Source organism: Simochromis diagramma, unplaced genomic scaffold (assembly GCF_900408965.1).
Source record: "Simochromis diagramma unplaced genomic scaffold, fSimDia1.1 OVJJ01000596.1, whole genome shotgun sequence".
Taxonomy (NCBI): Eukaryota; Metazoa; Chordata; class Actinopteri; order Cichliformes; family Cichlidae; genus Simochromis; species Simochromis diagramma.
In genome coordinates this window covers 6,603,580-6,626,362 of record NW_024387245.1, presented here as the reverse complement: position 1 = coordinate 6,626,362, position 22,783 = coordinate 6,603,580, and the positions used below count along the sequence as shown (strand labels likewise).

Here is a 22,783-nt window from a genome sequence, read left to right as displayed (position 1 = left end):
AATAGAGTGCATGTGACACTACATAGAAAAGACATAGATACACTGATAGTCTTGTGCGTATGCGTCACTTACGGATATGTAATGTTAAAGTTCTGAAATGTTCTCCATGACAGTGTTGACAAGTTATTGTCTCTGAGATTTCTGAGAGGAGAGAAAAAAAAACAACCAAACAGAAAATATTCAACTAAGCATTCTTACATGTTTAATAATGAAATAACTGGAGAGGCTCTGTAAAATTCGTCTTACACATATTGAAGTCTTGTATTGTTAAAAAACGCGTCCGGTGATATAGATGTCAGTCTTGTCTTTGTGACCGTTCTGTTGGAAGTTAAATTGTAGTTACTTGAACTTTAACTCCACTTTTAACCATAAAAAAACACAACACTGAACGTTCTACTTACAGGTTTCTTAGGTTTATGTAGTGCCTCAGACTGCTGTCACTCAAGTCAAACAGTCTGTTTTGATTAGCAATGTATCTGTGGAAAAACAAGATAAAAGGGAAAGCTTGGTATGGTGCAGGTTTTTAGTCAAACTATTCACACAAAAAATGTCAAATATTGATTCAAAAGTGTGATTTAAACTGGAATTGAGATACAGGTCCTAATTAACTCTCCAAAAACTCAAGTGTTGAATGGGAAATGTGTGTATTTTATAAAACTAATAACTTTTTTTTGAATAAAACTCATTTTGTTGTTTTTTGCGAGTCAGCAAGGTAAAATTGTACTGCTCCCAAGTTAAGCTAGCTGTTTTACTCAAGGAGTCTTGTCTCTAGTGCATTTGTGAGTATAACATTAATACAACAGCGTGTACTGACGGTGTGACATGTTTACCTTGTTTACCAAAAACAATGTTTTTTTTTGTTTTTTTTAAACAACTTTGTGGACTAATAACTGTAATAAACTGTTTTTGTTTTAAAATAGCACCTCTAGGGAAAAAAAGCTTAACGTGGGGGCTGGGTATCTCACCAATAATAATAATAATAATAATAAGTTGTAGGGAAATTAGCTCGATAAGAATGAATGAATTGGGGTTATTAACTCTAACCAGGTAAAACACTGTGCAGGGACAGTCTAACAGCTTAATCTGGGTCCTGAGCCACGATCAGACTGGGTGTGTCAGTATTTGGCTGGAGGTTGATAAGCAGGAGACCTTACAGCTGCTGATATATAAAGAAACTCAAAGTTGCAGACAGAACGATGGTGCCTTTATATGTGAAGTTTTGGAATCAAATTCAAAGTTGCAACTGAGCAATCGCAGATGTGTCTACGTACACATTGAAAAGTTATTTTTATTTATGCTGAAGCATGTAATTGTATTTTGGAGTAAGCAGGTTTCTGTTTGGAAAGGAGGCATGTCTGTGAAATAATTAGTGCCGAGAAAGAGAAACACTATTATGTTTCTTTGCTCTGCAGCGAGATTTAACTAAGTTTTGTGATTTGAGGAAAGTTTTTTTAAAGGTTTGTCTTTTTTCCTTTGTCTAGTCCTTTGCTAATGTAAAGCGTCATCACATGCCCACGCTGTTAAATTAATTATCATGCCAAAAGATGGCTTTTTTCCAGCGTTTGGGAGGTTTAGTTATCTGGACAGTGCCTATGCTGAGAGGTTTCAGTTTAGGTGAGAAGGTGCTTTCAGACATTGATATCCTTAGGAGTGTGATTTTTTTCCATATATAAATTTTTAGTAATTTTATTTTATTTTTTTTAGCTAAGGTCCATGTTGGGAACAGTAGGTCCTCGTGGTGAAACCGTGAACTTGGCACAGATGAAGCTTTACCCATCTCACTGTTCCTGAATCTGCTTCTGGTAAGAGGCACTACTACGGTCCACCTCTTGTCTCTCTATGGTCATAAAATGCGTACTTTCATGTCTTCTGAGTTTTGTGCTCTGCTTCAACAGTGTGATTTGGGGAGACTGAGAAAGTGGTGGTATTTTTGTTTTATAAATTTTCTTCAAGATGCTGCTTTTACATTCCTACACAGTACTAACACGAAATTTGAAATATTTAACAAATGAGACTTTTGGAGAACACAGTCAAAACTTGAAATTGTTTTTCTGAATTTGTAGCAAGTAACTACATATTTTATAGAGTTTTTAAGAATGAAAAACATTTATGAATTATTTTGAGGTGGAATGATTGTCCTGTTTTAACTAGTATTTCGTTAAAGCTTCAAATGATCTGAAAAAAACAAACAAGCAACAACAACTACAACTTGTGAGTGTTGCTAACTACTGATGGGTTTGAGACTGCTGGTTGCTTCATGTGTTAGTAGGAAACATTTTGTTTACATGAGGATTGGAGGATGCCCTAAAACTACAAAATGTATCTAAAGAGCCAGTGGTGCTTTCGAAGTGACGCCTTAAAGTATCACTAACAGGAATTTTTAAATTCATGGTTGATTTTCAGAAGGTGCCCGGCCTGATGTCCTTCACTGATGTTGTACACATGCCTTAAAGAAATCTGGAACAACTGCATTCTTTACAAAGTGAAGAACATTTAAAAAAAACATATAGGCACCTGAAAGACTTTTCTTTTTATCTGCAAAGTAAAAACGCGAATAAACACGTTGACCCCAAGTAAACTACATTCACGGTAAACTGATGTGACGCCTATTCAGCCTGCCTGCCTCCGAAAACTCACTCAGTCTCCCCTTTGCTCCGCTGGGTGCCATGCAGTACTTGTGCGGGGTTGTAACAGGTAAGCTTCAACACAGACCTACACACTGACGCAGATGAGGCTCTACACAACTGTGGGTAGCCTATTGGCAGCTGTACACAACTGATGCGATCTCATGTGTAATGTGCCAACAGCATGAAGTATTCAGGCTGCTTCACACCGCCGCCCAAAAACCGAGTGAGCACCTCGGAGGCTCCGTTAGGCCTGAAAATTTACTCCATCACTACCACTGGAGCTGTTTTGTAAAGGAAAACACCGACTAATGCAAATAAGCCTGACGCACAACCTCGCCACCATAACGCGCTCGCGCACGCGAGCAACTGCCTCTGTCTCACACACACACATGCGCGCGCGCGTAAAAGCACACGCAAGCACACATATACGAGGCTACATGATCTGACATTGGTTATAAGAATAAAATAAATTCTGTGTCGGGAAAAGCGCTAAACATGGATCTCTACTGATGTTTAATCCACAAGGAGATTCCAAACCTCCATTAATAACGCCGTTGGTCTTATTCTTACCCTTATTGTTATTATAATTATTGTTGTTATTATTAATATTATTATTAAAATACCAGCCCCAACTATTTGATATTCCAGCGACCTACAGATTCCAGGGGAGCTCTTTACGCATTGCTTCCTAATGAGTTAATAAGCTGTCGGTGCGATCGTTTTCATACACTTACATCTCAGTGATGTTTTCCATGTCATCTAACGTGAGGACAGGGAAATCCTCGATCCCTGGTACAGAATCAATACAAACAATTCTTGAGATGCTGCAAGTGCAGGATGCGGGGCAAGCATCGCTAAATCTCCACAGCCCCATCAAAACCAAAAACAATCCGACACGAGCCATGCCATATTCCCCCGCGCTGGAGTCCATCGCAGGTCCAATGGTATCCCACGAATCCCCCAAACAGAATCAGCTCAAATTGAATTATTAAGATTTCCTCCCTCGCCACCTTTTTTCGGCCAAGTTAATCCTTTCGACTCCGCAGGGGGAGAAAAAAAAAGACTACGCTGTCGGCGAGGAATGCGCAGAGCTCACGGTTTAATATCAAGATGCCATGGACTGGCCTTCTCGTCTCCGCAGAGCTGGTATCACACTACTGCATATCGATGCCGTGAAGCAAGGTGTCAAGTGGTCCGTCCTGGTGCTGCTGCCGCTGCTGCCTCACTCCCCTATCGGGGGCCACGGGACTGCTCGCCACTGCCTTGTAAAACAAATATGAGGTGTTCCAGATGTTTAGAGATCAATAGGCAGGGCCCCCACGAGCGGTTTGTCGTGTGTGTGTGTATGTATGTGTGTGTGTGTGTGTGTGTATGTGTGTGTGGTGATGTGGGGGGGGGGGGGGGGGGGACTGCACAGTGGAGTAAGGATGCGTGGTGATGCTGCGTGTGTAGGGAGGAAGGCTACCTGCATCCGTCTATCGATTATCGCCGAGGACGAGCGCATCTCACCCTGCCATCACTGGGACGGGGCTTGTAGGAGTGGGGGGCTGGGAAACGTGATTGCGATTGTGCCCTGAAAATGTTATTTTTGTCATTTTTTTAAAAATAGGATCGTGAGAAATTCGTATTTAAATGGTGCAACAAACACCTAAAACGTCAGCTTCTGCACATTTCGAGTCAAGTGCCCAGCTGTGGGGCAAATCACGCCGTCTGCGATGGCCACAACAACAATATGGATGTAAACTCTTGTGTTGTGGTTACTCTGAAGCCATACATTGGATGAAAGCTTTTTTTTTTTTCACACCAACACTGTTGTAGGCTACGGTTGGCCATTAGGCCTGGTGTGACGTAAGGTTGACGCACAAGACGGGGTGCATCTATGAAAAATAATTACCTATACTATGTCCGCAAGCTTCAAATAGGTCTCACTCCAATCACTGATCAGTGCACGATATAGGCGTCAAGAACTCCATCTATTTATTTCTTGCCCAGTAAACTTTGTTTGGCAATAAATAAACTAAATAACAATAATAGTAGTAGTAATAATAATAATAATAATAATACAACCAACTTTCAGCAGACTGTTGCATGTTTTAGTAGGAGTTTAAGACATTTTTGTGGGTGGGTGTTAAAGTATTTGTCAATAAGCATTTCGGGGCTGAACTGCAAATATGTTGCTCTGACGTTGATGCACGAATGCGTGATCATTTTTCTTTATAAATTAATTGTAACATATTGCTTTCCCCCCGTATACGTCCCAAAGTGTGCCAGTTCCATGCCAGATGTGGTCTCTGTTCAATATTTATTTATTTATTGTTTGGTTTTTCGGTAATTGCTGTCCAGTGCCAAAACATCAAGCTGGTCATATGTTTTCAAAATGAATAAATAGATCATGTTTACCACCGGATTCCTGTATTTCCACTCACGACGAGGAGGCAGCCAGGACACATGATCTGTGACACAGCCTGGATGGTTAGTGTCGCTATGGTGACTTGGTCTTTACAAATAGCGCGGACAATGTCAAGTGTCGCTATGGTTGCAGATGAAAATATGTACGCAGGCTTTTTTTTTTAAGAGAAACATCAAGAACTGAATTATATCTGTCTCCATGGCAACCTCAGAGTATAGGAGAGAGAAGAGAGAGCTCTTTATTTTGCAATAGATCCTTGCATATATATCTGAAGAAGCATAACAACACTTTGAGAAAAGGTGTGGGGGGTGATTGATGGAGGAAATATGGGCATGATTCAGGGCTTCTGATTTGCAATACATGCATGGAAGCCAGCTGGTGGCTCTGGATTAATAATATCTGATCGTGATCTTGTCGGGGGGGGGGGGGGTCACTTTAAAATGCAATAGAATACAGATCGTGGAATGTGCCATTTCTTTTATTGTGAAAATGGGGAATATCTATAAATAATCTATAAAAATGTATATCAGTTTCCCCAATTCTGCTTGTTGGTGTTCTTAGCTGGAAGTATCGCTTCTTCGAGGCAGTTTAACTTCTGGAATATGAGCATGAACAAGCGGGAAAAAGAGAAGCTCGTCCGCAAACGAGTCCTTGTTCATATGGTGTCAGTTCTGAAACATCCAAGTCCACGATAAGAGCAAGTCACTTTGAAACAATAATTAGAATCAATCTCCAACCCATCTTTCATTTCACGTCATGTACACAATCACTAATCAAAACCACTTAAAAAGTTCGGCCTTAGATATGATACCAAAAACACTCCAATCCAAAACCAAAAACTTTTTGCTCTTGGAGTTTTTACTCCTACCCCCAGCTTTGCCGTTGAAAAATGTTCCCATTCAGGAACCTCTGAGTGCCATGTGTCACTCTCTCTCTAATAGTGCCTGTTGCACTAATGCAGCTGTGGCACTGCTGATATAAATCCTGGAACATCCACTTGCTCTCTTTATATAGGCCTCACTCGCACAATAGTTTGATTTCAAACACAACAAATGTGATTTCTTTCAGGTGGCTTCCTACATCTTCCACCAGAAAATGCTAACAAATATTTTCACAGTCCATAATACTCCCTCTCACTTATGTTTCTTTGCCAGCATTGTGACGTGTAATTACATCTTCTAAATTCAGGGTGTAATTTAACAAGCAGCATAAATGTAGATACAGCAGAGCAAAGGAAATGCGAAACAAATGTTTTTAAGGAGTGGTTAGTAACATGATGTTTTCAAATTTCTTTTTTTTCTTTTTTGAATTAACCACACGACCTATGCTGTTTGTCCGATCTTTTTAAAGAATGGTTAAGCTACTCACACTGTTTAAAATAAATATGTAAATGTTTAATCGCACTAAATTTCCACCTTTCCAATCTTATTTCTTATTGACGTTCATATGAAGCAAGTTCCCAAAATATTTAGAGGAGGGTGTCTGATACATTGTCCCATTACGGGTACAAAGTTTCCTTTCGGCGGATCTAACGTGCCTTAGCCCCGCCCGCCGGTGTTGACTTGGAGCCACCGGGAGAGGGTCGACGAATCGAGCTCATCCACAGCGTGTGTTTCCGTGCTGAAAACGTTTCAAGGCGAGGCGACCGCTAAACGCTGAGGACCGCAGTGAACGTAGTTTTTTTAGCCCCAGGTTTGTTTTTCTGTTTGTTGTACATTTCATAGCTCGGCTTGTAACGTGGCGTCATTCGATCTGTTCGCAAGCTGTCGGCGATTAAACAAGACTTGACGGCTGACATTAGCAGGATAGCCGCGTAGCTCTGCTGTTATTTGCGGTTTTGTACAGTCACAACGTGGACAGTGGAGCTGATAGGCACGCCTCGTAAAACACACCAACTGGCTAGCTTTGCAGCGCTGTTAGCTTGGGAGCGCAATGTCAGTACCGTTAACAGATAGCTAACTTATTCGCAGGCATCAGGTGATAAACACATTTTCTTTCGGGAGCAGTTTCCCTAATGTCCAGTCACCTCGGGTTGCTGTTTTGAATTTCATTTTTGATGAAAACAAAGGGGAGAAAAAAGACTCGATATTAGCCATTTGTTGGACCTGTCTCAAACGGCTAATGTGCTCTGGATGACATTAGCGCACATACGTGTTTGTGTTTTCTGGACTCTCCTCTTTAACCGTTAGGTGTCTGTGGCGGCTCTTGGTGGTTAAAACGGGTGCTGTTAATTCCTGAGCTATGTGGGCGTTGACTGGCACTCCTTTTAAGTTTAGCAAGGCCTGCAGAGGTCCAGACAGCATGTACAGTACTTGGCTAGCAACAGTAGGCAGCGCATGTAGGTGGGCTGCGTTTGTACAGTACAGTACAGTGCATGCAGGCCAGCAACACTCAGGAGCTACGACACTTTCACATGTCCAATCCTAGATTATTATCTCTGTGATGAAGTACTGCGGGATGGTGCCTGAGCAAATACATACATGCTTATGAATTTCGTGTGCTGCACGTAGCTTAGTCATGTGTTGTTGCAGACAACTATCAAGAATAAATTCCCCAAATTCTTTGGTGGCAGCATCTGTTTTGTGAGGATTTTCTGCTTCATCTCATCTTTTGATTGTGGTGGTATAATTCCACAGCTCAGTTTATAGGCACACTGGGCTGTGGGTACATTCAGTGGTGACTTTATATTGCAGGCTACACAGTTAATCAGTCGTATCTACAATTGGCTAATTCACGTACTTAGAAAAATACATGCTATAGTTGTAGTGGCTGACTGATACTTTTTAAGTAATGACTGTGATAGGTCAATGTCTGCTGATAATATTGGCCAAGTCCTTCAGATTATTTGATCAGGTGTGTCCCTGCATGTACTGTATGCCGTTTGACTGATTGTATCATTTGATCCCCTCCGTTTAGCAGATCCAGGGAGAGGAACCTGTTTGTTTTTCCCGCTGTAGGTGAAAGACAATGGAGGTGAAAGGCAAACAGCAGGACGAAGACATCTCATTCAGCAACACTGACACTAATGGTAAGGTCCCACACAGGTTTATGCTGATGAGTTAAGCAATTCATTAGAGTAATGTAAAGATGTAAATGAGGTCCTGCTTTTAAAAATAAGCTAAGCCTGTCTGTCATGTCATCCGGCATGAAGTACAGTCTGCAGATACAAATGGTAATTAGTTTGTTTAAGGAAAGGAGAGAGGTAGGGGAAAAGAAACTGGCTTATGCTTCATAGCATGTGCACATGTCAGATGGTTGAGGGATTCGCCTGTCCAGCATACTGCTGTTCTGTGGGCCCTGAGCAGATCTGTCCCATGTTTTAATCCAGGAAGGGTACACGGTGGTGTTGGACTTCTTCCAGGATGCAGTTGGCCGCTAAATGAAACCTGTTCTTTGGGTGGAACATGGCGTAGACCTAGCTCCTGACGTGTAGTTATATTTTTGTCACTTTTTCTAAGCTTTCAGTGGCTTTAGCCGGTAATGTTAATTTGGTTCTTTCCCCCAATTTATTTTCCCTAACGGTAAGGCAACTCAGTTCTAAATTGTTTGTGTTGTTTGGTGTTATAGAATACTATGGTAACCATGTCTTGGAAGAACAACAAGTGTGTTTTTTATGTTTATATATATATTATTACAATTACCCTGAACTACTTGTTTGAGTACTGCGTTCAGAGTTACTGCCCGTCTCCGTTTGACCAAATCACCTGTCTCTTTAGGTAAGCGCCCAGCTGAGGACATGGATGAGGAGCAGGCCTTCAAACGTTCACGCAACACAGATGAGATGGTGGAGCTGCGAGTGCTGCTTCAGAGCAAAGTAAAAAGACTCAGTTCACACATCAGCTGTTGGGACTGCATTGCTGTTTTCTTCACCTTTTCATCAATTTTTTTTTTCTTCACAGAATGCCGGTGCTGTTATTGGAAAGGGTGGCAAGAACATAAAAGCCCTGCGCACAGATGTGAGTACACAGATAAAAATCTGCAAATCTGTCTGCAATTGAGGCGACAGTTTTGCCAGCTAATGCCTGCCCCCTCTTTTGCAGAACCTCTCTTTTCTTTTAAATTTATATCTGCCTTGTTGACTGCCACTGGCCTGCTCACCAACGCCTTGGGCCGATGTTTAGCTATTGTGTCCCATCACTTGTGCTGTCCTTATATCTGGGATTCAGTCTAACGAAGTTCTATGATTACATTTGTGCTCTTTAAACATGAAGATGATGAAGAATTGAAGGTTTTCTTGACACAAGAGGAGGAATAATTTATTTAAAGAAAACCCAAAGTGTCAAAACAAATTACCAAATGATTTCTGCATTCCTGCAGAATTTGATTTTTTTGGCGGCATGCTTTTACTATTGTATCTAGAATTGACATGCACTGTTACTATGATGAAACCAACTTTGCTCGTGTGGACAGACCAGGAAAGTCCTGTTAGACAGCTGTGTTTTGGGATTTTTTTTGTTAGGTTTTTTTGGACACCCCCCCCCTCCCTTTTTTTTTTTTTCCCCCAGTCCTGTGTTTGTGAGTTTCGACCTAATTACATTTCCCCAAACTGTTGAAGCTATGTTTGACCTTGAAGTGACAACAGGTGCCTGAAAGCCTTGACTGGAAAGCCTTTTCAGGGACATAAATCTGTCTAGTGCTCCAAACTGCTTATTAAACATATCTTTGTCCAGGTCACACTTCCTGTTCTTCTTCACTCACCACAGTTTCACTTTTGGGACAACGTGTAGCGTGTATTCAATTAAAAATGTATTCCTTCTCCCCCTCTTCCCTTCTCCTTTTTTTTTTATTTTTTTGTCTTTACTTTTGGCCACCTTCCTCCGTTGCCCATGTACTGGATCGACATGCCCCTCCTGCGTTGCCCACCTTGACGTTGGCCCAACCTCCGCCCGCCCCCGAACGCCCGCCCGCCCACCTGACACTCCCGGTTGGCCCTGCCCATAAACTGTGCCCCTCCTTAATCGGGCACCTAACTTGACATCTTGTGATTGAATGCCCCCGCCCAATGCCAACCTCCTCCACCACAACCACCACCACAACCACCACCACCACCACCTCCTCGGCCCATGCAGTACAATGCCAGTGTATCAGTCCCAGACAGCAGTGGCCCAGAGCGGTATGTCCCACCAGTTATTGCCTCACTGCCTGATTAGAACAGTGAAACACATGTCTTTGATAATCTGCCTTCTGTTTGACTTTTAACATTTTGATATACATGACAGTATACCCCCCTCCCCCTCCCCCAAACACCCCCCCCCCCTCCACTTGTAAGAGACGTTTGTTCCTTTTTTCCTCCTTTTTTTCCTGTCCATTTTCAGCCTCTCCATTGAGTAGGACCTTTTGTTATTACAGTTTATTGTCCATGCAGAGAATCACTGACAGCCCACTACCAAGTAGTTGGTGTTTTACATAGTTAGCAACGCAGCGGTCAGATGCTGTTTATTTATATGTATTTTTTTTTAATTTCCTTTCTGTGATGTTTAATTTTACCATAAATCTTGTGGAAAGCAGACATCTTTATCTCACTCTGTCCTCCTCCTCTGTGGCTCACCTGGCCCTCTCGCTTCCCACCCCCACTCTCAGCATCACTGTCCATGAGAGAGCGCACTGGCTCTTGTCCGGAGGCTCCGTCTTCGTGTCTGTCACTCATTATTGTTGTTTCTTTTTATTTCATGGTGCTGCATCCCCTTGTGTTAAATTCCTCTCAGGCCACATCAGATCAGCGCTGCCTGCCCAAACCTTTCATAACCCTCCCACCCCCGTTCCTGTTCCTGTTCTGTGCCACAGAGTAGTTGGCAACCACTCACATTTCTTTTCCCAGTCTAAACCCCTCTGCTCTGTTGCTGTTCTCTACTACCCACCTCGTCTTCTCCTCACCTCAGCCCCAAGCCCCTCTCCTCCCCACCTGTTCCCCACCCTCTTTCCCAACTCCTGGTCACAAAGAGAAGGTGTGCTGGTGGCGCAGTTGTCAATACAAGATAATGTGTTAAGTTATTACCTTCCTTTTCCCCAACTTGGTGGTGGGATGGTTATAGAAGATCTCTCTCACTCTTTTTACACCCCTCTCTCCCAACTCTGTGTGGCCGCAATCACATTAATTTGAGCCGCTCTGAAACCGCCCATCCTCCCCAAGCTTGTCTTTAAAAATAATATTATAATCAGTGCATGTCAGCTGCTTATTTAGTCAGTGTAGTGTTGGGGAAAAGTTATGAAGAATTCTTATTTTTTTGTGTAGCATTTAGCAGTCTTAATTTTTCCTTTTTTAGTTTTTAAACCTTTCGTAAGTGTGTTCATAAATGTTTGCTGGACTGCTTCTTCTTTATTTGTTTATTTATTTTTTTTATCAGGTTTTGCTTTCTGTCCTTCTCTCTTGTCCTTCTTGTAACGCCTTGCTTCCTTTTGGCTAAAATGGTTCCTGACAGGATCCTGAGTGTGAATGCCAGTATCGACACTATTGGAGAGATTCTGTTGAAAATCATACCGACTCTTGAAGAGGTAAGCTGTCATAGTAATTGTGCATATAAACAAAGAGCAGAAAGGTTGATGGTATCTGTTTATGAGATATGTTTATATGTTGCAAAAAAGAAAAATCACAACTGAATCCGACTGGAAGATCTTATTTCTTTTATTACTGACCTTTCATGCTTTAAGCTAATATAACACAGAGCTGGTACATTGTATCCAGCTGCACCCAGCATGCATTGATAAAATGATAATAATAATAATAATAATAATAGTAAGTTACTTTTATCTGCTTCCATATTCACAAGGGGTCGCCACAGCAGGTAGTTCCTGATATATTCTGAATTTTTGCAGCCCTAAAGGGATTTGTGTCCTACACGCAGCCATATGTCCCACCAGTGATGCTGTGCAATAGCAGTAGTTATGTGCTTACACAACAAAATTTTCATTAGCTTTACTGAGACTCACTGGGTCTTTGTCATAACCACTTCCTGGTTGTCATTCCAGTCATTTGACCATGCTTAATTAGCTTATCGCTAGACTACTCACAGATATAATGGTTCTATTTTCTTTTTTGTTGAATTATGCTTATTAATGATCTTATTATGTGTCACTGTAGTTTTTTGTCTTTGGTAAATGCTATCGTGATTTATTGAGAGTTCCTCTTGCCCTGTCTTAAAGTCTTTATGTGAGCTGTGAGCTGCTTTAAATCTTCTCTAAATATCTTTTCTAAAAGCGGTTTGTAACAGTTATTATCATACTTGTTAATACTGATGGGGAGAGAATTTACAAAACCACATTGGATTGATTCAAATGACTGTTTATGCATAAGTAACAGATTTGAAATCGGTTTGAAATGAAACAATCACGATGCAGTTGAAGTGCGCGCTTATATTTCTTTATAAATTAAGCAGGTTAAAAAGACTGGAGGTGATCGCATTTGAAAGCTTTGTGAGCCTAAAGCAGACGGTCAAAGGAGAAGTTAATATAAATACAGGCCATGGGTTTGCTTTGCCCAAACAAAGCAAATACATCAGAAAAACAGGAAGATTAGGAGTAGATCGATTGTTTGTGTACATTCTAATGAATGTACCAAAACTGATGAAAGGCATATTCAGTTTCAAAACAATACTATATTTCTCTGAAAGTCTACAGAGCAATACTAAGATTCAGCGAAATGCAACAAAGTTGTCAAGCCAGTACGTTGCAGTACAAGTGGACAATGACCCAAAACTTAATGTATGAGCACCCTGAACAGTTTGAAGATCAGGAGGAAGAATCTGCTGCAGTGTCTAAATCGCTCACCTGATTTCACCGACTGTGATGCTGCAAAGACAAAACATCACAAAGGAGCCAGTCGTTGCTTTCAAATAATTTTTGACAATAAAAAAAATTATCATTTTATTTGGGATTATAAAATTCCATGCATAGAAGTGGTTGCTATTGCTTAACAGATAATAAACCCCTTAAAATAATTTTCTTTGACTCCTTAAGTTATTTTTGTTGGAGGCTTTAAAAAAAGCTGAAAGTCTCCACTGCAACTGTATGTGCCATTTCAGACTGACGTGGTAGCATAGAGGGACAAAAATGATGAAAATTAAGTTACTGTCCAAATATATGAATGTACACTGCACTGATGTGAATTTTGAAATGCATTAAACATGTTAATCATTGCTTTGTTCAATAATGTTCCACAATGAAATAGAAATTTAGCATCACATTTTCTAATCTTGAAATGACTTGCCAAATGCCAGATTGTGACCCATGCAGATGTGTGCATGGGTCATTTAAGGCTTGGAGTCCACTGCATGTTTAGCAGTTATTAGCAGGTTTAGCAGTTTTTTGCCACATTGGCAGCATATAAGTTACTGCCCAAAGACTTTAATAATAAACTATAGGCAGATATTCTGACCCTGCTGACATTGTTGATCTTGTGCCGTGTTTCTTTAGTACCAACATTACAGTGGGATTGATTTTGACTGTGAGCTTCGACTGCTGATCCATCAGAGCTTGGCGGGGGGCATCATCGGAGTGAAAGGTGCCAAGATAAAGGAGCTAAGAGAGGTAAGAGAGTCCAGATTAGCAGGATCCTCACGATGCTCTGCCCCAAAAGCTGGACTGTAGAATAATTATTAAGGTTGTAATTGTTAATGCATATTGTATCTGAAATATATTAGGATTTATTAGGACTTATTTGTGCCACCTTATTGTTGCATCTGTATTTCCCAAACGTTTTATAACTTGTTTATACTTTGAGTATTACAGATATAACTTATTTACAGCTGTAATCAGATAATGTGGTATATGTGATCAAAATTTGGCTCGTAAGAATAATTAAAAAAAACAAATTATACCTCAATTAAATTCACCTGATCTGCCCATCGAGATCATCATCTTCCATATGTCCGGACAGCTGTCAGTGTACACGTTTTGATTGAGATGGGCAATTATCCGAGCCATTGTTAGCTACGCAGCTCATATGTGTATTTAAAGACCAGTTTTGCTAGTGTCATAGACCAGCTTTAATGGCAAATTGGTCACAGATGAAATTGATAGACTGGAAAGAAGACTAACACTTTTTGTTCTTGTGCATCAGAACACCCAGACCACCATCAAGTTGTTCCAGGAGTGCTGTCCACACTCGACAGACAGGGTCGTCTTAGTTGGAGGAAAGCCAGAGCGCGTCGTTGAATGTATAAAAGTTATATTGGAGCTGGTGTCAGAGGTGCGATTACATCATTGAGATCTGTTAAAGGGGTTAACATGCTTTATAATTATGCGGTTCATGTCTCACAGTAAGAATAATAAATTATCTATTTAATTTTCTTTTCCTTCCCCTTGCAGGCACCGATCAAAGGTCGCGCCCAGCCTTATGACCCTAACTTCTATGATGAGACGTACGACTACGGTGGCTTTACTATGTTATTTGAAGAGAGGGGCAGACGACCCATCGGTGGCTTCCCCATTCGTGTTCGTGGCGGTTTTGAGCGCATGCCTCCCGTTCGTGGCAGCAGGCCCATGCCTCCCTCCAGAAGGGATTATGATGACATGAGTCCCAGACGAGGGCCTCCGCCACCACTGAGCAGAGGACGAGGGGGAAGTCGTGCTCGTAATCTGCCTCTGCCCCCGCCACCACCACCAAGAGGAGGGTAAGGGCAGTGCTTTCACATCTGAACTGTTTTTATACTTACTATATAAAAGATGGCCATAGATAATGCCCATTACCCATTGGTGTTTTAACTCCCATTTTAAAGCCCCTGATCGGCCGTTGCCATATGGTTAGCATAACCAAGCCAAACGTGAATGTATTTGGACTAGAGGGAGGATTGCTAAATTGTCAACTAGGGCTATTGTTGATAGGTTGCATCCATCCATCTGGGTGCACATACATAAAACTTAAATACTATAAAAACGGGAGCACTCACTTCTTGCACACCAGCCCATATTATGTCAGTGCTCCAAATGGCTCCAACACCACAAATGCAGCCAAAGTTCAGTCCAAATTCAAATCGGCAGAGTGATGAGCCTAGTCAGCATTCACCCACCCTAAGTGTTATGAATGAATGTGAAATGAATGAAGGTGAAAATTAGCTATAGGCATTTTTTTTGTACTCTTTGAAAAACGATCTTATTTCTCCAATAAAGTTTGGATCTAAAAAGCACTATTAGATTCCTGTTAATTTATGCGTATTATGTGTATGTTTGTGTATAGGCATATATAGTGTTTCACCAACTTCTTTTTCCTTGTCTGTTATTATCCACAGAGGTGACAGGTTTTCACATGGCAGCTATCATGGTAGCATGGATGACAGACCAAGGTGAGTAGGATTCAGGGTTTTAATAGTTTTGCAATTTTCATTAGTTTTTATTTAGTTTTGACTTCAGATTTTCAATTTTATATCAGTTTTAATTAGTTTTTACCAATTGTTTGCTAGTTTAGTTTTTATTTTTTTGAAAATCCTTAGTTTCAGTTTAGTTTTGATTAGTTTCAGTTATAGTTTTAGTTGTGTTTGCAATAATTAAGTGTAACAAAATCCCAGTTTCATCATATCAGTCATGCTCTTCTGCTTATCCTTGGGTATGTTGCTATTCCAGCTACCATACCCTGCACCCTGGACAGGTCGCCTGTCTGTCGCAGGGCTAACACGCAGAGACAGACAACTCACATTCCCACCTATGGGTTCTTTAAATAAATAAATAAATAAATAAAGGCAGATGAACAACCATTGATACCAGGCAACTATAAAATGTATATCTTGGCCCCAATGAGACTATTAACTCTCGCAGCACCGGGTGTTCGTAATTTTGGTTCAAGTGAATTGATAAACTTTTTGAAGGCAATTGACTCACAGTTATGTAGATATCCCCGTCCTGTTGTCTCGGGATGCATCACGCTGCCTTGCCTGGGGTTAGCTTCTGTTTCTGGGGATGAGGGTTGAGTGTGCTCCCTTACCTTCTCAAGGTAAGCTAGGTTAACCGTCTTGTGTGAGCTTTTCAAGTGCACTTTAAGGTTTGTGGGATTTTTTTCCCTTTAGAAATGTCCCTCATAATTTGTCTCTTTCCACTACAAGACACTTGCTTTATCCAAAACACAGTCATATTCAAAGTAATCCCAAATTGGACTCTGGCGCTTTCTCCCGACTTTTCCTGACATGATTCTGCGCGTGGACGGAGCAGCAACACAGACGACTCGACTAACGTACTGCCACCTGCTGGCATAATGAGACAGCAAGAAAAAAATCTGGAAACTAAACTTCATTTTTTTTACCCTTGACTATTGTATGACACGCACACATCAATGAAAACTAAACACATTTTTGCTATAAATTCAGTTAATTTTAGTTAGTTTTGTGAACACTCATTACAGTTTTAGTTAGTTTTCCTTTTTTTGTTTTTATTTTTATTTCCGTTAACGAAAATGTTTTTTCACTTCTAGTTTTCGTTATTTCGTTAGTTTTCGTTAACGATAATAACCTTGGTAGGATTGTCAATACAAAATAATTTGTCTTAAAAGCAGAAGACACTGAAAGTTCATCAGGAGGTGAAGCCATAGTTCAGACCTGATCAGAGGTCATCAGTGGAGTCTGCTTGCCCTGTCACACGTGTCCCCTATGTTGGAGGAACTGTGTTAACATTTACCTTTTTGTCTGTAGTGACAGAAGAGGCAGAGGAGACCGTTATGACAGCATGGTGAGTGTGTTTACTAGTGCTTCTGTAATGCTAATCCGTATGTGTCGCTTCCTGCTTCTGTGTAGTTTGTGTTTGTGAATCCTGCTTTAGATCATATGATTGGAATTTCTTTTTCTCACTTTCGTACAAGCGCAGTGGCTTCAACACCAAGCTGCTTTTTTTTTTCTCCCCCCACTATGTATGCACACTGATGTAGGCCTGTTGTTGCCAGGCAACTGTTGTCTCCGTGGTTACCACAGAGCAGCTGAGTACGTAGTCCGGAGATCCACCAGGCTAGCAAATGAACAGAAGCCAAAGCGAGTCCTGAACTGTTTCCCTGTAGGTTTAAAGCTGCAAAAAAATGTTTTAATAGTAATATAGAAGCATTAATTTCATCACATAGGCATCAAGAGATGTCAGTTCATCCTTTAAAGTGATTTTAAAGTGTCTAAGAAAAGAGCAAAAACTGACGTTTATCATGTAAAGTAAAATATTATTTCTTTTTCTTTGTGAAACAAGAATTTCAGGAGTGAAAGCATCAACTGATTATTTTTTGCATTAACGCTTGTCACCGCTCTACTCATCTGAGTTAACAAGTAAACATCGTCACATATAAATTAAATGCAATCGGTGTAATAGATGTGGGACTTGCAGCCAATTTGCTACTTGACAGATCTTACCCATGGCTAAGCTTTTAAGGTGCACTTTAATACAAAGAAAGAGGTTTACAGTAAAAGAGCTACAGACAAATGCTGGAAAAGTAATCAAAACTACAGTGACAGCTTCCAGTTGACATTGAAGTGTTCAGATGTTCAAAAGGCTTTTTTTTTTTTTTCTTTTTTTTCTTTCTTTTTTTTTATAGGGCTGTATGCAAGCAGATAGTTTGTGTACTTCTTGAAGACAGCCATATTACTGTAAAATAGCCTTTACTGGAACTTACTGGAGAGGCAGCTGGTTATCCCTCACAGTGCATCACCGTATATGAACTATATTTATATTTTCCTTTAAAAGGATGGGTACACCTAATTTTGAATGTTAATGGTAATGCTCATTTCTTTGGAAGTAGGAAATGGAGGATGAAATAATTATTGCCCCGACTATATATTCACACGTGTTCCCACCTTAAATTGAATTGGTGTCCTTGTTTCTGAGCCATTTAAGTGGTTTATTTAAAATAAATAAATAAATACAGAAAAGGCCTAAATTGTCTACAGGGAAGTTGTAGCGTGATCAGCAATGCATCGTTTGTGTTTAGCAGCACAAGTCACTGACAACTTCCAGCCGAGTCACTGCACAAACCAGCAGAACAGAATCCTGGAAAGTGTAAATGTGTTTTGGGGCACGTATGGAGTCTACGAGGACTCGTACAGGCTGATTAAAATAGAAGCATATCTGTTCTATCAGACATGTGTGAGCTGAGCAGCTGAAAAGCCTCCTGTGTAAGAGGCAGCGTAGTCAAAATTGGGTTTTTCTTGAACTTCCCCACAAAAGCTGCAGCTGTTCTTGGCAGTATTGTGAACTCAAACTGATGATGCTTTTATGTGCTTCAAATATATGAACGACTGAAAGTCTCTGTGGTGATCTAGGAAGGTAACGCTGAGTACTTTACTAACGAGTACTTTAAAGGTCTTCAACATGTGCCTTTCTGTTGGTCAACTTTATTCAAATGAATAATTTCAGAAAGGCAAATCATCACATGAAGGGTCCCAGAGTTATTTCACCCTCGGATCAAATTTCTAGCCAACAACATGGTGTTCTTATAAAGTTCAGTGTGATTTTTAAAGCTTTGAAATGGATGTGCTTAATACTGTGGGATGAGTACTCCCCCTTCACCTTGGTGAACATCAGATTGTTCTTAGTCTGCATGAGTGTACACGAGTTGTTTGTAGTTTAATGTAGAATGGATAGTGAGCATTTAGTTTACTCCAGGTTCTGAGAGCTTCGTCTTTACTGTGACATTCAAACTTATATATATTTTTTCCCCCATCAATTGATCCTGAAATGCAGAGTGGAGGTGGATATGGTGAGTGTTCTTCTTTATTAATCTCCTGGAAAAATTCAAGTTGAGCAAAGGAAAATCAGGGCTTCTTGGACTTTATTCTCATAATTTCATCTTTTATTTTTGAGAGGTTTTATAGGAACACCACAATGCTGCTAGGCATGGGGCATCTCCACCGATCAGGCATAACATTATGACCACCCGCCTAGTATTGTGTCGGTCCACCCTTTGCTGTCAAAACATCTCTGACCCGTCAAGGCATGGACTCAACTAAACCCATGTGCTGTGGTATCTGGCACCAATTGTCAGCAAAAGATCCTGTAGGTCCTGTAAGTTGTGGGGTGGGGCCTCCATGGATCAGGCCTGTTTGTCCAACACATCCCACAGATGCTCACATGGATTGAGAAGTGGGTCATTTGGAGGAAACAATGCTGAGGTAGGTGGTACGTGTCAAAGTAACATTGGTTAGACCAGGTCACCTTTTTCTATTGCTCCGTTCACCCTGACTGGTCTGTGGCTATGCAGCCCCTTAAGCAACAAACTGCAATGCACTGTGTATTCTGACACCTTTCTATCAGAACCAGCATTGACCTTGTGGTCAATTTGAGCTACAGTAGCTCGTCTGTTAAATCGCACTACACGTGTCAGCCTTCGCTCCTCACGTGCGTCAGTGAGCCTTGGCCTCCCATGACCCTGTCACTGGTTCACTGCTGTTCCTTCCTTGGACCACTTTTCGCAGATACTGACCACTGCAGACTGGGAAGACCCCTCAAGAGCTGCAGTTTTGGAGACACGCTGACCCAGTTGTCTTGCATTCACAGTTTGGCACTTGTAAAACTTGCTCAAATCCTTGCACTTGTCCATGACTTTCTTCTCATCAACTTTGAGGATAAAATCGTCACTAGCTCCCTATGAGATCCCATCCACTAACAGGTGTCATGATGAAAAGATGATCAGTGTTATCTCTGTCACCCCAGTGGCCATGATGTTATGCCTGATCAGTGAGTATAGACTAGCTCACAGGTTTTCTAACACAGTGCCATTATCAGTTCAGCTTTGACTTAATGTGTTTAACAGTTAAGTTCATTATTTATTGAATATACTACTGTGTAAGGAAAAGATGAAACCATGCAATGCCTACCAGTTTAAAAACAGTGAGTTTCATTTAAATGATTCATTTATTTTTACTGATAAATGAATCCGTTGATTCAATAATTGAACTGCAGCTCAAGTCTGGAACATTCTGGCTACATTCTTTACTATCACTTTTCTCTTTTCTTTGTTCTGGGGTGCATTTTCATTTTTTTCCTTTCTTTGTTTTCTTTTTGATGTTTTCAAAGACAACAGTTCTTCCTGGGATCACTTTCAGTCTGGTGAGTTGGGATCGATCGTTACTATCCCAGCGTTTTGTTTCCTAACCTATAGGGATTGTTGCATCTTCTGGCATGCTTTAGTTAAAGATGGCTTTTTCCCTCTTCCACCTTATGTGGTTTTAACTCCTTCTAGGCGGCAGAGGCTCGTACAGTGATATCGGAGGTCCAGTCATCACAACACAAGTCACCATCCCAAAAGATGTAAGCTAAAGTGAGCAATGACAAGAAAAGAGATGCCACTCCTTCATCTTTTTTAACTCTCCTTTACGGTTGTTGTGCAGCTGGCAGGCTCCATCATTGGTAAAGGCGGTCAGAGAATCAAGCAGATCCGCCATGAGTCTGGGGCATCCATCAAGATTGATGAACCACTAGAGGGCTCTGAGGACCGCATCATCACCATCACAGGGACACAGGACCAGATCCAGAATGCCCAGTACTTGCTGCAGAACAGGCACGCACTCCTCTGATTTTCCCCAGGACAGTATCAACACCACAGAGCAGTGAGGCCTTTCTGTGCTGACCTGTGTGCTCATGCTCACCCACACCCAAATGGAAATAATTGTATATATTTATTTTTTTTACTTTTAATCGGTCAACTTTGACTCACAGTTTCTCCAGGAAAATCTGAAATGAAAGCTACCGTAATAAGATCACTAGATTAAGCAGTTTATTAACGGAAATTGTGCAACTCTTTTGGGTAATTGATGATGAAATAATTCTGCAGTGTAAGTTCGATGGAAACTGGCTTTGGGTGGGGGAAGCTTTAAAGACTACCTTGGATCTGGACTATTTTACACTATTTTGTAACTTTTTACAGTCTGCGTTAAGATCGTCTGGCTGATTAATGAATGATGAAAATAGTGTTTCATCTTGTGGAGCTTTTCATTTCACTGTGCTCCCTCTCACCAGTAAATGGCTAAGCTGGTCAGTTGGTCGGGTCGCTTCTTGCAGACAGAATTTATTTCCAGCTTTGACCTTGCGTTACTTTTTTTTTAACTTACAAATGTGCTTCATGTGGAAAATGCTTAACAATTTTTCCACATCTGGATTTACAGCTTCTTAACCCGTGCCATGTTTCTGTTAACATAAATATTTCTAATGTTTCGTCCTTACCTTTTATCTGTCTTTTATTTCAGCGTGAGGCAGTACTCAGGTCGGTTCTTCTAGGAAGAAAAGAGAAGAAGCAGAAGAGTGAAGCCATGCTGCCATACTGTTTGTTCCTGCTATTCAGAGCCTACATTCCTCTGCTTTGGGTAGACATGCCCCTTCCACAGAAACACACACACACACACACACACACTCTACACCGCCTAGCTGTGTTGCAGTTTTTATTTTGACAAATCTTAAGCTGTCAAACAGCAGTCAACAAATTTTTCTGTGCTGGTGTGATTACTTTTAAGAGATTCTTGTGCCGTCACTGGAGTAAACCCATCTGTGTGATGACTTTCGGTGTTGTGAGAGCCAACCTCTGGCCCTTATTTCTTTGATTTCAGTACAGCATGCAGAATGTAATAGTTTTGTTTGAATCATTATGTTTGTTTGATTTATTTTTTTTCCTTTCCCTTAAAGTTTTAAGCACACTTTCCAAATGAAGATGCATGGTGTTGGAATGGTTTAAAGCCTTTTGAATAAACTTCAGTTTTTACACGACCTCCAACACCTTTTTTCTCATTGTTAAATGAAGTAATGAAGTGCTTTCTTTCTTTTTCTTTTTTGAATGATGGGGTTCAGTGAGATTGTTTGGGAAATGAATTTATTTATGTCTATTACGCTAAAGTAGAAGGCAGAGAAGAATTGAGATGCCAGCCTCATGTCTGGAGGGTCAGTATGAAGCTAGCACCACAGCCTGTTGGCTTACTCTAGCACAAAAGTGAATGCATGCAGCAGAAATTCCACCCATCAGTCCACAGATGAACATGCTGTATCTTGTTGTTGTTTATTTTGTACAGAAAGAAGCTAAAATGTACTTTTGGCCTTCCTCTCAGCACAAATAATATCTGCTTGTAACCCATCGGTGCCTATTTTAGAAACCTTTCAGTTTATAATTCTCTCATAAACAGTTTTTTTTTTTATGGATCAAATAGAAGATTTGTGAAAATTGTGAACTTTTGAAGTGTTTGTACTGTGGGTGTACTTTCTAATCCGTGATGGTGCTAGCTTCATATTTTAACAGGCAGGAAATAAATAAACCTATTTCCCAAAATATCTTCCTTTTTTTTTTTTTTTTTTAAGTCGGGATACTTGTGCCAGTGCGGTATGCATAAAGAAAGTTTTAAGATTTTTTTTTGTGTGTGTAATAGTCTTTCTTTGAAAGGCAAAAAGCTGTATAAAGTGTGTATATATTTACATAAAAAAAACAGTAATTTTATGAGTGTTTAGAACGGCCCAGATTACTTAATACTTTGGGGCCAAAAAACAACAAGAACAACAAAAAAGACAGATTTGGTAATCTTTAGTTGTCTTTCCATTATTTCTTTTCTACCACTCACATGGATGGACTCGCTGAAATCTTCCAACCTTAAGAGCTGATCAGTTGGATCCATTTTATTCTTGCATTTTTTTTTTTTTTTTTTTAATTTTGGAGAAGGATTTTTAGAGTTCTGTGAATTGATTTCTTAAGATACTTTTTTTTTTTTTTTCTCTTTTCTTTGCGGTTTGATGTCAAGGGATTTGTGAGTCCAGGAGTGGTGATTTTTCTGTGTAGTACTTGCAGGTGTTTAGTAAATAAAGTCTGTGTCACAGCCCA

The 22,783-nt window shown here is 40.5% G+C and overlaps 2 protein-coding genes across 7 annotated transcripts in view; one reads left to right on the top strand and one right to left on the bottom strand.

Moving 5' to 3' along the window:
* The window catches only part of ntrk2b (neurotrophic tyrosine kinase, receptor, type 2b), a 22,148-nt gene extending 18,013 nt beyond the window's left edge, over positions 1-4,135 (bottom strand). For both annotated transcript variants that reach the window (XM_040000400.1, XM_040000401.1), the window contains exons 1-4: positions 3,362-4,135; positions 402-476; positions 247-318; positions 73-141 (exon numbers count right to left, since the gene is read on the bottom strand). In XM_040000400.1, coding sequence (XP_039856334.1) covers positions 73-141; positions 247-318; positions 402-476; positions 3,362-3,558 — 413 coding nt within the window. In that variant the 5' untranslated portion in view covers positions 3,559-4,135. The remainder of the gene's footprint in view (positions 1-72; positions 142-246; positions 319-401; positions 477-3,361) is intronic.
* hnrpkl (heterogeneous nuclear ribonucleoprotein K, like) lies at positions 1,288-22,783 on the top strand. Of its 5 annotated transcripts, none has more exons than XM_040000404.1 (16): positions 1,288-1,802; positions 7,954-8,065; positions 8,754-8,851; positions 8,937-8,993; positions 10,107-10,150; positions 11,457-11,529; positions 13,447-13,560; positions 14,093-14,221; positions 14,341-14,645; positions 15,261-15,314; positions 16,650-16,686; positions 18,673-18,688; positions 20,005-20,037; positions 20,171-20,238; positions 20,319-20,488; positions 21,174-22,783. In XM_040000404.1, the coding sequence occupies exons 2-16, from the start codon at positions 8,005-8,007 to the stop codon at positions 21,202-21,204; spliced, it is 1,290 nt and encodes a 429-aa protein (XP_039856338.1). In that variant the 5' UTR covers positions 1,288-1,802; positions 7,954-8,004; the 3' UTR covers positions 21,205-22,783. The 5 variants fall into 5 exon arrangements, 4 of the variants coding, with proteins under 4 accessions (XP_039856338.1, XP_039856339.1, XP_039856337.1 ...); XM_040000405.1 differs by lacking the exon at positions 1,288-1,802 and adding an exon at positions 6,586-6,729 and having other exon boundaries at positions 7,957-8,065; XM_040000403.1 differs by lacking the exon at positions 1,288-1,802 and adding an exon at positions 6,586-6,729.

Coding starts and splice junctions, on each gene's coding strand:
- hnrpkl (XM_040000404.1), top strand. CDS start 8,005: ATGGAGGTGAAAGGCAAACAGCAGGACGAAGACATCTCATTCAGCAAC. Junction 11,530..13,446: donor TCATACCGACTCTTGAAGAG/GTAAGCTGTCAT, acceptor GTGTTTCTTTAG/TACCAACATTACAGTGGGAT. Junction 15,315..16,649: donor AGCATGGATGACAGACCAAG/GTGAGTAGGATT, acceptor TTTTGTCTGTAG/TGACAGAAGAGGCAGAGGAG.